This window comes from Aegilops tauschii, chromosome 6 (assembly GCF_002575655.3).
Source record: "Aegilops tauschii subsp. strangulata cultivar AL8/78 chromosome 6, Aet v6.0, whole genome shotgun sequence".
In the NCBI taxonomy this organism is placed as follows: domain Eukaryota; kingdom Viridiplantae; phylum Streptophyta; class Magnoliopsida; order Poales; family Poaceae; genus Aegilops; species Aegilops tauschii.
The window spans coordinates 413,825,419-413,838,884 of record NC_053040.3 but is presented as its reverse complement, the minus strand read 5'-3'; the positions used below and the strand labels follow the sequence as shown (position 1 = coordinate 413,838,884).

Here is a 13,466-nt window from a genome sequence, read left to right as displayed (position 1 = left end):
TACATGATGTGTGTATGTACTAGTAGTATTTCTATTAAAAAAATTCTTCGGAGTAATTATAGGTGCACCGGATACTTTTCTCAGCATTTTTTTTGAGAAGGATACTTTTCCCAGCTAACAGCGTTTTTTTCTCTCTCTTTTTCTTGAGGGGGGCGGTTTTTTTCTCTAAAAAGGAAAAAAAAACCTATCAGAAGTTACGGGCCGGCGGAAGAACCCCTCAATGGCTCAAAATCCAACAAGTGCGATCCAGTAATTTCGGCCCATGTACATTAGTTTTTTCAGTCCTAAATCCCAAGATGCTTCTTCTTCCTCGGTTCCTCTTCCAGCCCCCCTTCCCCGACCCCTAGAGCGAAGAGGCGCGGCGCGGCGCGGAGCGGAGATGGCGACGACGCTGAAGGGCATGTGGGGGCAAGTGATGGGCAAGGTTCGCCGGATCTTCCCCAAGAAACGCCCTAACCTCTCCTTTCCTCCTTCTCGGCGCCGGCCACCGTAGGAATGACGGGTGTTTCTTCTCTCTCTGATTGCAGAAGGGAGAGGCGGTGCGGGAGCTGGAGGTCTCCATCCGGGCGAAGGTTCGTCAGGGGCGCCCCGCGGCCGCCCCGCCCCAACTGTTGTTTTTTGTTCGAGGTGAGGTGATGGCCTATTGATCTTGTGGGTCTGGGTGTGCTGCTGCTGCTGCTGCTTCAGGGCAACGTGACCCAGATGGAGGACGCGCTGCTCCGGGCCTGCATGCTGTTCTCGAACCTGAGCTACACCGCGACCTCCGCGGTGGTCAGTCTCGTTGGAGCGTTCGCTTCTGGCCAAGGTGACTCTCTCTCGTGGATCTGTGATGCCATTTGCTTACAAATTGCTGCTTTATAGAATTGTGCTATAATTCCCTCAACAGAATGGTGCTTAAGTTTGTGTGTGTATTGAAATCTCTAAAAAGACTTATATTTAGAAATGGAGGGAGTAGAATTGTGCTATGAATCCACTTAACAGAATGGTGCTTAAATTTGTGTATGTTTTAAAAGGATGTGAATTGCGGTTATTAGAACCAAATCAGAGTACTGTCTGCTCCGAGTCCCTTCTTGATGTCTATGCAAGAGCCAATCCAGGGCAGCCCCTTCTTGATGTCCATGACAGTTCTCTCTTCGAAGAAATAATAGCCTCTTGACCTCTTCCAACCTTCCAAAGAACCGTGTGTCCTCCGAGGAATGGTGTCTGTTCAAATGGGAAGATAATCCATTCTCCCTTTTCCATAACCAGTGCACACTGTTTTTCTTATGTTGCTATTAAGTGTTCTCAGGTAAACAACTCGTGAAGGATGTAGATGTTCCTTTTTACGTTTGCCCGCGACACCTTGACTCCTTCACATATAAACCATTGCTGTTTAGTTTCTGGAATATTTATCTCTACTATGGGTTCTTGTATAAAATAAAGTTGCATAACTATCACCATTGAGCTTCCTTGCAGAGGTTTACTGTTGGTACCACACATGCTTATATATTTTCTGTTTTGCAGTACATAAAATTGTTGGGGGTCAACCTATGCCTCGACTATTCAGGCTTGGTTTGTCTGCTGGTAAGGCTATGAACCTGGTACTGGCCCTTGTATATAAATAGTGGCATGCAAATGCATATGCAAGCTTTATATTTCCAAGTTGTTAAAGATGTCCTGTTTCAAGGCCAATACAACTTTCCAGCCAATTTAGCTGAGAACTAGTGGTACATAATTGTTTTCTCATTCCTTTGAATTGTTAAAATTGAACTGATATCCACTTAGCGCTCGCCTGGGAATTAGAAACAATTTTTAGAGCACGTTAACGATATGTACTACTCCCTCCGTTCCGAAATAGATGACCCAACTTGGTACTAACTTTGTACTAAAGTTAGTACAAAGTTGGGTCATCTATTTTGGAACGGAGGGAGTAGTTATTGAACTTCTGCAAGGTTGCTTTCATTATTTATATTCCAAAATTCAATTGGAAGGGCACATGTTGGCTACTGTGGCACAATAGCCACGCTCAATTTTGTTCATTTTAGTACACTATGTTTACTGTAAAAACAACTTGGCGTAGTTGAGGAAGCATGTAGTCTGTTAGATACTCGCAGCAGTAGATGGTCTTTCAAAATTTAGATTAAACTGAACCTGCTAGCTGCTAGCATATTTCTCCTGGCCTGGCAGAAAACAGGTCTAGGGAAATAAACCTTGGGCACGACCTTCAAAATTATTCGATGAATTGAGTCGTATTTGGTCTTGTGCTTGCATTAAACTTTTTTTTAGTGAAATGCTAATCTGATGGAGCAATATTCCAGGTGTTGGTTTGACTGCAGGGAAGATGATGTATTATGAATCGTTGCATGCAACTAGCCTATACATATTGGGCCGTGGAGAGGAGCCCTTTGAGCGCTTGAAAATGGAGCTCGCTAATATGTGTGGTTTGCTAAATCATAATAGCTATTAGCTAAAAAAATCTGTGTCAAGTGTACTAGCTAACTGCTCGTTTCACTTGCAGAATACTTACTAAGCATAGTGATGAAAAGTTATCGGTTGAAGCTGTAAAAAAGCATTTCTTTGCCGAGAATCTCTACACTGATCAATACCAGGATAAATTACTTTTCCGGTGGCGCCAACGTTACTCGTATGTTGACAGCACCTATCTGGAAAGGGTGAAGGAGATTGAAGCAAACAACTCAGTGGATAAGGACAAAACAATGTCTGCCCAGACAACGGTAAAAAAAATGCGACTTACAACTGATCTTGCGGTTTTTAAGAACTCAGAACATAAAGAGGCATCCTTGTTTTATGGAGGGAAATCTATGCATCCTTTTGCTTGCAAAAATTTATGCCTTTTTTGCATCCATACTACCGAAGCAAATCAAAGCAACATCATTCTTCTCTTCATGTTTGTAGGGATCATTTGGGAACCTCATGGAGGACCCACTGGCCTGTATACTGGGTTCTCCAGACAGCGACATGGAGAATGATAAACCGCCTGAGCGCACAGCTACTATCCTCAGGAAAAGAGACCTGCGAGCTCGGAGGAGAAGTCAGCGGCATCATCGTCGGCATGCGGCATTGTGAAGGTCCGATATTGTCACTTCCATACATGGAGCAGTGATACTTGATGTTCGAATGTTTCAATTCTCTTCGACAATGTTGCAAACACACTTTTGATATTCTATAAAGAGCTCATGTGAATCTGAGCTCCATTGCGCCACACACTACATGTGGCAAAGAATGTCAGTATACATTTTTGTTCTCTTGTTTTTTCATTGCGCTAAGTTGAGGCTGCTACTGTGTCGTGAATTATAGAATGCACTTTAGCGCCCAATCTGGATAGCCCGTTGTAGATCCGATCGCTAGAAATCATTCGAGGGTTAGGACTACTGTAGCCCCTGACTTGTATTCACCGGGTCAGAGATCTCGTTCTGTTTTCATCTGATCAGAAAAAAAAGACTACTGTACCGTACATACTCTGTTGCCACGCCTTTTCTTGCAACAGCAGGGCGATTGTTGTCTAGACTAAGACTGGGCCTCTCCATCAGGCCATGCATTTGCAAAATACTGGGGCTAATTATGTTGACAAAAATCATAGTTACTCCTTATTCTCAGTTGGTGTATTACAACCCTGGGGTGACATGTGTAGTTCACCGATGTAAAGATATACTCCCTCCGTTCACAAATATAGATAATCTTTTATATTTCAATATGGACTAAATACAGACTGAAATGAGTGAACCAACACACTAAAATGTGACTGTACATCCGATTTGCAAAAAAGTTAGAACATCTTATATTTGTGAATGGAGGGAGTATTTCATAAGGTACGTACTACATAGCTGCTCACTGTTCCCTGATGTGAAGGGATTACTATCCTTTGTGGTGTCTTCAGGTAGCTCATTAATAATAGTTGGATAAAAGGACGTAGGTTTAGATCCCTGGGAAATGAAAATGGTGATCAGGCTCGGAATGGGTATTTAGCACTGCATGTGCAAGACTTGGCTTTTAGAAGAAGAAAATGCAAAATAGGGTGAGATGAGCATTATGCGGATTAGGATAGGAGAGATTAACAATATTTCTCCATCTGTGTGCGCCCCTACTATCTACTATAATCAGCCAGTTGGGTTTTAGGGGTTCAGGGGGTATGATACCTGATTTTATAGTTTGGGGTACCATTTAAATTGACCAAGGTCATTCCACTCCCCTCTAGCTACTTCAGCTAGCAATTGTAATCATAAATCATACCAGTAGAAATAAATGATTATTCTGAATCTGGAGTAAACTTCAAAAAACACCAATGATATTTCTGCAGCTCAAATGACGAAATGATATAACTTATCGGACGAGTACTGCCATGCAGGCTAACGTATAATCATCCATGAAAAACAACACACTCGACAGTTTTATGCACTCTTATTCCCCCCATCATCAAGCATATGGTAGATCAGGCACACGCCTCAATACTCTGCCCCCAGAAGTGCGAGCATCATATCTTCATAGTCTCTGCTTGTTTCCTTGGAAACAGCCTTCTCCAGCGGGACGCTGTTCCTCTTCTGGTACGCCTCCTTTATCACCTTCAGGTCCACCTCGGCGCGAGTGGTTATGACCCTCGTAAGGGTGTTCTCGTCTGTGCCGACGCCTCCAAGGGCCAACCGGACGACCTTCTCAAAGTATCTGTCAGGGCAAGTGAAACACCTTATGATCGCCCTCAGGGTTGAGAGGAACTCGTTCTTTGGGTCTTCCTTGAGGTCCTGTTAGTAATCAGCAAAATGCATCAGTACGAACGAACAACGAAACAATGTCTCCTGAAACTGTCAAGTGTGAAGTGTGAATAACTACTCTTTTATCGACGTATAATCATTTGAACTCTGATAATTATGTGCAGTACAAGTTTCTAAGAGCGACAATGTTGGTGAACACAATGAATCATGTGAAGCAGTTTTCTGTTACCAGTGCCGAACCAAATTCATCATTCTTTTCGAAAAAAAAAATACAAATTCATCATTTGTGTATGACATAGTTCAACTCAAACGCGCAACATAGATCGGTGTTCTCGTTGTAGGATGTGTTTTTGTCTTCATGGTTTGAAAGGGAAAAAAGCAACTATGAGCAAGCAAGGAGGTGAATAGTTGTGATTTTACCTTAGTGATGGGATGACTGAACTGATCATTGTAGCTGTTGAATGTTGCAAGTAGCTGAGCCTTGCTCCTTGTAGTGAGAATCCTGACGATCTCATCATCACTGTAGGCCTTCTCGTTGATCTTTCCATTGAGTATTTTGGCTTCAGAGTGTGCCAACGATGTGTTCACCTCCGGACCATCGTAGCGGTATGCGCTTACAAGAGGCACCAGAAGCTGACATGAAGAAATAACATTACCTTAATTAGGGACTGCTGGTGTTCATGAGCAGCAATTAAGGAGTACGTATTTCAGAATTGTAATCGTCTTATTAGATCTGGATAAGTACCACGTCAGAGAAACAGGAGATACACCATGACACCTTAACTGAAGAATATAACAAAGTGAAAAGTGCCCAGCAGTGTTGTGCTAATCATGGCACCAAAAGGGTGGGATGTAGAGTAACATGAAAGAAAATCATTTCGTGAATATATAACAAAGCATATAACATGATCAAGTTACGTGGCATGATAATTACTCCCTCCGTTCCTAAATATTTGTCTTTTTAAAGATTTCAAATGGACTACCACATACGGATGTATACTCCGTATGTTTGTTGAAATCTCTAGAAAGACAAAAGGAGTATAATCGAAGATTCACATATTAACGGGCTGGGAGCTGGGAAGGATATCGTTGGCATTTCGCCGTTCTGTCATGATGTCTGGAGATTTTGTAAATTTGGGCGGATCAAGATCCACTTTTTCTCGAGCGGAGACGATGGATCGAAGAGAGGAGAGGCGTGACGGACCTTGCGGAAGTCGCCGGTGACGTGCGCGGCGACGTCCTCCTCGAGCGAGCGCTTGAAGCGGTCGTGGTAGGCCTGCTTGGCGGCGAAGAGCTGCGCGGGGGTGCGCGCGCAGGCGATCTCGACGAGCGCGCGGCCCCCCGGCTGCCACTTCTTGGCCTCCTCGCCGGCCAGCTCCGCGTCCCGCTCCGCCGGGTCCAGCGTCCACTGGGTCACCGCCCTCTGCAGGAGAACACGGCCGGCCAGCCAGGCACCGGATCAGGAGAGGGGGAGAGCGGCCCAGCCGGGCGGATCGATCGGGATATAGGAGTATAAGATGTTTATTACCTCGAACTTGCCGTGGATCTCGTCGCCGATGGCGCGGAGCAGCTCCTCGCCGTAGGCCTCGGCGTAGGCGCGGCGGATGGCGCGGCGCTGCGCGGCGTCGCGGTGCGCCAGGATGGAGACGATGAGGCGCTCGTTGGTGCCCCACCCCGCGAACGCCTTGCGCAGCTGCTCGCAGTCCTCGGCGACGGCCGGGACGGCGGCGGGGACGGAGAGCGTCGCCATTTCGTTTCGTCCGGTGTGCGTGTGCGCCTCGGCGCGATTCGGGGAGATGTATGTGTTGGTGTATGGAAATTGGCGACGGGTGGTGCGCGCGGGGAGCAGGCGCCGTGAGTCGCGGTGCGGATGGCTTTTATGCACTCGTGCGGAGGAGAGGAAGGCGAGCCGCGTCCGTCCGGGCAGCGCCACATGGACCGGCGGGCCGACAAGTCTCCGATCCCGATGCAGTGCAGTGGGGAGGTTGGGCTGTGGGGGCCCGCGGGTCGGGCTCATCACCTGCCCCTGTCAATCTTCATGTCGTCGACTTCGGTGCGTGTCCGTGCCACGATGGTAGCCACTAGCCACGTCGTGCTTTTTTGGTGGAAAAATAAAGCGACGCCGTGCTGGATTATAGGGGCGGTGTCTGGGTCTGGCCGGCCGGGACGGACACTTGGACTTGGTTAACCAGCGCTGATTGGTCGGTGATCGTTAACTAGACGGATGGCAACATCAGCTTGCTTGCTTGATTGATTATGCCAACGGAAGAAATGCGGGGATGTGCTCGCCACTATGGCGCGATATCAGTGGCTTTCCTTTGTTTTTAGATTATAGATTAGACAGAGTGGCTTTTCTTTACAGCTAATCAGCTAAAGCTATCCCTCCCGGACGGCACGTTTTTCTTTCTTTCTTTAAATTAATAGACAGAAGAAGAGTGGGGTACCGGACGCCGACGACATTCCTATTCCTCCTCGTGGCTACCACTACCCACACACTCTACAGTAGATTGCTCTAAATTTCGTGCATGGCCCAGAACGGCCTGTCAAGCGAAGGCTTGTTTACCTCAATAGCATCTCCAACCGCCCCCACAACAGCCCAGCTAGGACCTTTTTTTTGCGCCGGTTGTAAAAAAAAAAAACACCCCAGCCATGCGCCCAAGACCTCGTTTTCCGCCGGCGCTCCCAGCCTGAACCCAGCGTGCTGGGGGCGAGCTGGGAAGACCGGCGCTATCTTCCCGCATGCAACTCGCCCACAATCAGCCACATTTTCCCTCTCTCTCCTCTCTTTCCACCTACCCCACGCCTCCCTGCTCCCCTCTCGATCCCCGCGGCTTCTTCCTCAGCTCCTCGATGATAGCATCCTCGTGGCTGGGGCGGAGCGGGCGGCATTCTCGTGCCTGGGGCGGAGTGGCCGGCATCCTCGACGGGCGGCTCGCCATGGGCGCCGGCATCCTTGTTGGGGGACGGTTGGAGATGCACGTCAGCGTGGAGCTCCTGCAGATCGACCACGGCCTGTGCCTCCCGGAGGAGCTCGTCGACCACGGCCTCTGCCTCCGGCGATTCAAGCGCTGGGCGCGCAGCCAAGACACGACGTTTGTGGAGCCCCGCGCCGCGGCCACGTCCTCCTCCGGCGGGGCCGAGCCAATGCCCATCCGTAGGCTGTCTCTCATGGTGATCTGCAACATGTGCGCTTGCTCGGAGGGCCGCGCCGAGCAGATGGACGCGGGCGTCATCACGGCCGTGTCCGGCATCCTCCTCTGGCCTGGCGCGCGCGGCCGGCGCGGACAGGTGTCACGACTGACGGTGGCCCCAAGAGCATGAGATCCAAGGAGGCCCACCTGGCAGAGGCGGGGGCTGATGAAGACCCAAGTGCAGTCGAGTAGGTGTGTGTGTGGTGGTTGGGTTGGCGTGCTTAAGTACAGCCGCGTGTGGCTGGTGTGGGTATCGTGTATTACTTGGCCGAAACGAATCGGAGCAGAGCTGCCCTCTCTCCAAGTTATCTCCTCCTTCCACTTTCCCTTTTCTTCCTCCTACCAACTCCGATCCCCTCCTTCTCGATCTCCTCTGCCGATCAGGCACGTTACAATCTGGTATCAGAGGTCGGTCGTCCTGGAGACGGTGTATCCGAAACCGCGCTACAGCACCAAGCAAGCTCTTAAGACGGCGGCGATGGAGGAGCAGTTGGCGGCGCTAATCCAGTCCGTCAACGCCAGTCGGACGGCGACGGAGGCGCGATTGGAGGCGATCCAGACCTCCCTGGAGTTGTGGCGTCCTGCGGTGACTCACATCCAGCAGCAAGTGGATGAGTTACGCGCCCAGGTCGGGCGCATCGCGCTTCATTCCTGTCCTGGCGGCGCCCCCGGAGTCAGATCTGGGCTGTGCCGGCGACGCGGTGGTGCACGAGACGAACCACGGGCCAGATGGCCACGGCGCGGGCGACATCACCGGGGGACGGGCACACGGGGTGGTCACCACCCAGTTGCCCCCTCCGGTCAAGAGTACGTCTCTGACCGATCCCGATCCCCTTTCCCATTCTCTTGCTCTGAGCCCGCCCGAACTGGTCAAGGATTTTGAGCCCCGTACACCGCATGCTACCTAGTCTAGCTGGTCACTTCCAAAACTGGATTTCCCGTCTTTCGGTGGGGATAACCCACAGTTTTGGAAAACCCGATGTGAGAAATATTTTGATGTCTATAGTGTTCCACCTGAATTATGGGTTCGGGTAGCTACCTTGCATTTCTCTGGGAACGCTGCTAGATGGTTGCAGCTGCATGAGTCGAGGGGAACGACCATGACTTGGGGAGAGTTGTGTACAGCACTGTGTGGGAAATTCGGTCGGGAACAGTATCAGGTTCATCTTCGTCAGTTTTGCACTCTGAAATAGACGACCACAGTGCATGCATACATGCTGCAGTTCGAGGAACTTATGCATCAACTTCTAGCACACAATCCTGCATTTGATCATGTCTTCTTTACCACGCAATTCCTTGAAGGGCTCAAGCAAGAGATTAGAGTAGGTGTTCTGTTACATCAACCCAAGGACTTGGACTCCGCATTTTCCTTAGCATCTTTGCAGGAAGAATTGGTGGAAACTCTCCCTCGCCGTGAGTTCAGACGGCAAGAGGTACAGCAGCCACATCCCGGCCGGCCCTTGCTGGCGCTCGGGGCCCCGCTGGTGCGACCCCCTCTTCCTGGGTCACCTGCGGCTGCAGAAGATCGCCGCGGCATCGACGCGGCACACACACAGGAACGTGGCGTTCGTGGAGACGACCGGGTAGCAGCACTACGAAACTACAGGCGTGCTCGCGGTTTGTGCTTCAAGTGCGGTGAGCGTTGGGGGCAAGGCCACCAGTGTGCCCCAACAGTTCAGCTACACATCGTCGAAGAGCTGCTTGACTTATTGCAAGCAGACTATCCGGATCCTGATGATCCAGAAGCTGCAGAGGACGAAGAGGTTCTCATGTCTATTTCCAAAGTCGCAACTACAGGGCAGACAACACCACACACTGCCAGGCTATTGGGCAGAATTGCTGGCAAGGAAATACTTATTCTGGTTGATTCTGGTAGTTCACACAATTTCATCAGCGAGGAAGTGGCGAGTCGTCTGTCTGATAAGGTGCAACCGATGACCCGGATCTCTGTAAAAATTGCCAATGGAGGTCTACTCTCTTGTTCAGCCATGATACCAGCCTGTACTTGGCAGACACAAGGGTTTGAGTTCAAGACTGACATGAGGGTTCTGCAACTGGGATGTTACGATATGGTGGTCGGCATGGATTGGCTCCAGCAATGTGGGCCGATGTGGGTGGACTGGAAGCAGAAAATCTTGCAGTTCTGCACAACAACGAATTGATAGAGCTGCGGGGGGTAGTCCCTACAACAACCAAGGTAGCTAAAGTGTCAGCCGAGCAACTGAGCGCTATGGAAGAAGGAGAGGAAATTGCACACATCATCCTCCTGCGCACAGTCGAGCAAGCTACGACGGGGGACAGTCAGGAGCAGGCACCGGCTCCAATAATGGAGTTAATAGAAGAGTTCTCTCAAGTGTTTGCAGAACCAACTGGATTGCCACAACACAAGCCGTGGGATCACGCCATTCCCCTGATTCCGGGAGCCAAGCCAGTGAACATCCGACCGTACCGCTACACTCCAGAACAGAAAACGGAGATTGAAGCGCAAGTCCAAGAGATGCTGAAGGCCGGACTGATTGTGCCAAGTGTCAGCCCCTTCTCGTCGCCAGTGCTGTTAGTCAAGAAGAAAGATCAGACTTGGAGGTTCTGCGTGGACTTTCGACACTTGAACGCAATCACCCTCAAGCGTGCCTACCCCCTGCCCATCATCGAGGAGCTTCTAGATGAACTTGCCGGCTCGGCTTGGTTCTCCAAACTGGACCTTCGAGCAGGATACCACCAGATCAGGTTGCTGGAGGAAGATGAGATGAAGACAGAATTTACAACACACCAGGGACATTTCCAGTTTCGGGTCTTGCCATACGGGGTAACAGGAGGCCGCCGACATTCCAGGGAGCGATGAACATTTTGATGCATCCACTCCTAAGGCACGGGGTGCTCGTATTCATGGATGATATCCTAGTGCATACCAAAACCATGTCGGTACATTTGGTATTGCTGAGACAAGTGCTCCAGCGCCTGCAAGAGCACGACTTAAGAGTCAAGCTTTCAAAATGCGCGTTTGCGCAACAAGAAATCAGCTACTTAGGGCACAAGATCAGTAAGGATGGTGTGGCAACATTGGATGAGCACATCCAGGCTGTTCAGACATGGGAGCAACCAACCACAGTCAAGCAATTGCGTGGCTTCTTGGGCTTAGCCGGGTAGTACAGAAAATTTGTCCGCAACTTTGGTATTCTCGCAAGGCCTCTCAACGACCTCCTCCGGAAGAATACCCTATTTGTCTGGACACCTACGACTGAAGCAGCATTTCAAGCCCTCAAATGTGCGCTGATCGAGGCCCCCGTACTGGCTCTTCCGGATTTCAGCAAGCAATTCGTGATCGAGACAGACGCCAGTGCTACAGGGATCGGCGCGGTGTTAATGCAAAACTCGCACCCGGTCGCCTACCTCAGCAGGGCTCTAGCTCCCCGGAACTTGGTTTTGTCGGCGTATGAGAAGGAGTGCCTCGCGCTACTAATGGCAGTGGATCACTGGCAACCGTACTTGCAACATTCCGAGTTTCTGATTAAGACAGATCAGCGCAGTCTCCTGAACCTGACGGATCAGAGATTGAACACGCCTATTCAGCAGCGAGCGTTCACCAAGCTTGTCGGGCTCCAATTTCGAATCCAGTATAAGGCAGGCACATCGAACAGAGCGGCTGATGCGCTGTCTCGACGTGTGGCAGACCCACAGGCAGAACTTGCAGCCATCTCGGTGTGCCGACCAGTGTGGCTGGACACGATCCTTCAGAGCTACAAGGATGACCCAACAGTGCAGCAGCGACTCACCCGGTTGGCTCTGGATCCGCTGGCTGATGAAGGGTTCTCTCTACAGGAAGGAGTTCTCCGGTTTCAGGGAAGAATTTGGATCGGGCAAGCCCCTGAAATTCAAGAGGCCTTGGTAAGAGCTCTCCATGACAGTGCCACAGGAGGTCATTCGGGGTTCCACGCCACGTACCACCGTGTGCGTCGCTTGTTTGCTTGGAAAGGACTGAAAGACACAGTCAAGAGTTTTGTTCGTTCCTGTTTGACATGCCAGCAAGCCAAGACAGAACGGGTGTCTCCGGCAGGACTCCTACAACCACTTCCAATTCCCAAGAGGCCATGGGCAGTCATTTCTCTGGACTTCATCGAAGGGCTGCCCTGTTCAGGAGGGTATGACGTCATCCTGGTTGTCGTCGATAAATACTCCAAGTATGCTCACTTTGTTCCACTAAAGCACCCGTATACCGCCTTCTCGGTTGCCACAACATTCATGCAACACATCTTTCGCCTCCACGGCCTACCACTGGCGATCATATCCGACCGAGACCGGATCTTCACCGGTGCGCTATGGCAAGAATTGTTCAAACTGTCCAAAGCAGAGTTGAGGCTGAGCTCTTCTTATCACCCTCAGACGGATGGCCAAACAGAGCGAGTGAACCAATGTTTGGAAACATATCTCCGATGCTCAGTTCACTCCTGCCCGAAAAACTGGTACAAGTGGCTCTTTCTCGCTGAATACTGGTACAACACGACATTCCATTCAGCCTTGGGACGTACACCATTTGAGGTCATCTATGGGACGCATCCGAGGGAATCTGGTGTAACTCAAGTGGACGAATGCACGGTGCCAGACCTTGCTGCATGGCTCCGCGAGCGGGAGGTGATGCAAGACCTGTTACAGCAACACCGCAAGCACGCCCAAGACCGCATGAAGCGTCAGGCGGACAAGCACCGCACGGATCGGGAATTCCAAGTGGGCGACTGGGTATTTCTCAAGTTGCAACCATTTATCCAGACCTTGGTGGCGCAGCGACCTTACCAGAAACTGGCATTCAGATACTACGGGCCTTACAAGATTGAAGCACGAGTGGGAAAGGTGGCGTAGAGGCTTCTTCTTCCAGAAACCAGCAGAATACACCCAGTGGTCCACGTATCGCAGCTCAAGAAGGCAGTTGGAGTGGATGTGCCAGTATCAAGTGAGTTACCTCCTCCTGATGATGTTTTGCAGGCAGCGCAAGAACCTCTCTGCGTCCTCGACAGTAGGGAGGTGAGCAGCAACGGCGTCCGCACTCAGCACGTCCGTGTCCAGTGGAGGGACTGGCCGCCCTCACTCGCGACCTGGGAGAACCTGGAGGCGCTGTAGCGGCGTTTTCCAGCGTCACTGGCTTGGGGACAAGCCGGATTCCAAGGGGGGAGAATGTCACGACTGACGGTGGCCCCAAGAGCATGAGATCCAAGGAGGCCCACCTGGCAGAGGCGGGGGCTGATGAAGACCCAAGTGCAGTCGAGTAGGTGTGCGTGTGGTGGTTGGGTTGGCGTGCTTAAGTACAGCCGCGTGTGGCTGGTGTGGGTATCGTGTATTACTTGGCCGAAACGAATCGGAGCAGAGCTGCCCTCTCTCCAAGTTATCTCCTCCTTCCACTTTCCCTTTTCTTCCTCCTACCAACTCCGATCCCCTCCTTCTCGACCTCCTCTGCCGATCAGGCACGTTACAACAGGGCACTCCACCGCGTGGCCGAGGAGGGAACCCCCAGCGGGGTCCAGCGCGAGATGGCGAGGAAGACGCTGCGCGCCATGCGGGGCGACCTGGACGAGGAGGC

The 13,466-nt window shown here is 50.9% G+C and overlaps 2 protein-coding genes across 2 annotated transcripts; one reads left to right on the top strand and one right to left on the bottom strand.

Moving 5' to 3' along the window:
• Positions 1 to 262: 262 nt before the first annotated feature.
• LOC109745846 (uncharacterized) lies at positions 263 to 3,244 on the top strand. The gene is made up of 7 exons (XM_020304959.4): positions 263 to 424; positions 528 to 572; positions 688 to 805; positions 1,504 to 1,563; positions 2,298 to 2,415; positions 2,498 to 2,714; positions 2,896 to 3,244. The coding sequence occupies exons 1-7, from the start codon at positions 263 to 265 to the stop codon at positions 3,064 to 3,066; spliced, it is 891 nt and encodes a 296-aa protein (XP_020160548.2). The 3' UTR covers positions 3,067 to 3,244.
• A 1,019-nt stretch (positions 3,245 to 4,263) lies between these two features.
• Positions 4,264 to 6,738, bottom strand: LOC109745838 (annexin Gh1). The gene is made up of 4 exons (XM_020304949.3): positions 6,235 to 6,738; positions 5,911 to 6,129; positions 5,127 to 5,339; positions 4,264 to 4,736 (listed from the first exon to the last, which is right to left on the bottom strand). The coding sequence occupies exons 1-4, from the start codon at positions 6,721 to 6,723 to the stop codon at positions 4,443 to 4,445; spliced, it is 1,215 nt and encodes a 404-aa protein (XP_020160538.2). The 5' UTR covers positions 6,724 to 6,738; the 3' UTR covers positions 4,264 to 4,442.
• Positions 6,739 to 13,466: the final 6,728 nt, after the last annotated feature.

Coding starts and splice junctions, on each gene's coding strand:
- LOC109745846 (XM_020304959.4), top strand. CDS start 263: ATGTACATTAGTTTTTTCAGTCCTAAATCCCAAGATGCTTCTTCTTCC. Junction 573..687: donor AGGTCTCCATCCGGGCGAAG/GTTCGTCAGGGG, acceptor CTGCTGCTTCAG/GGCAACGTGACCCAGATGGA. Junction 806..1,503: donor AGCGTTCGCTTCTGGCCAAG/GTGACTCTCTCT, acceptor TCTGTTTTGCAG/TACATAAAATTGTTGGGGGT.
- LOC109745838 (XM_020304949.3), bottom strand. CDS start 6,723: ATGAGCCCGACCCGCGGGCCCCCACAGCCCAACCTCCCCACTGCACTG. Junction 6,130..6,234: donor AGATCCACGGCAAGTTCGAG/GTAATAAACATC, acceptor GTTCTCCTGCAG/AGGGCGGTGACCCAGTGGAC. Junction 4,737..5,126: donor TCAGTCATCCCATCACTAAG/GTAAAATCACAA, acceptor GATTACTAACAG/GACCTCAAGGAAGACCCAAA.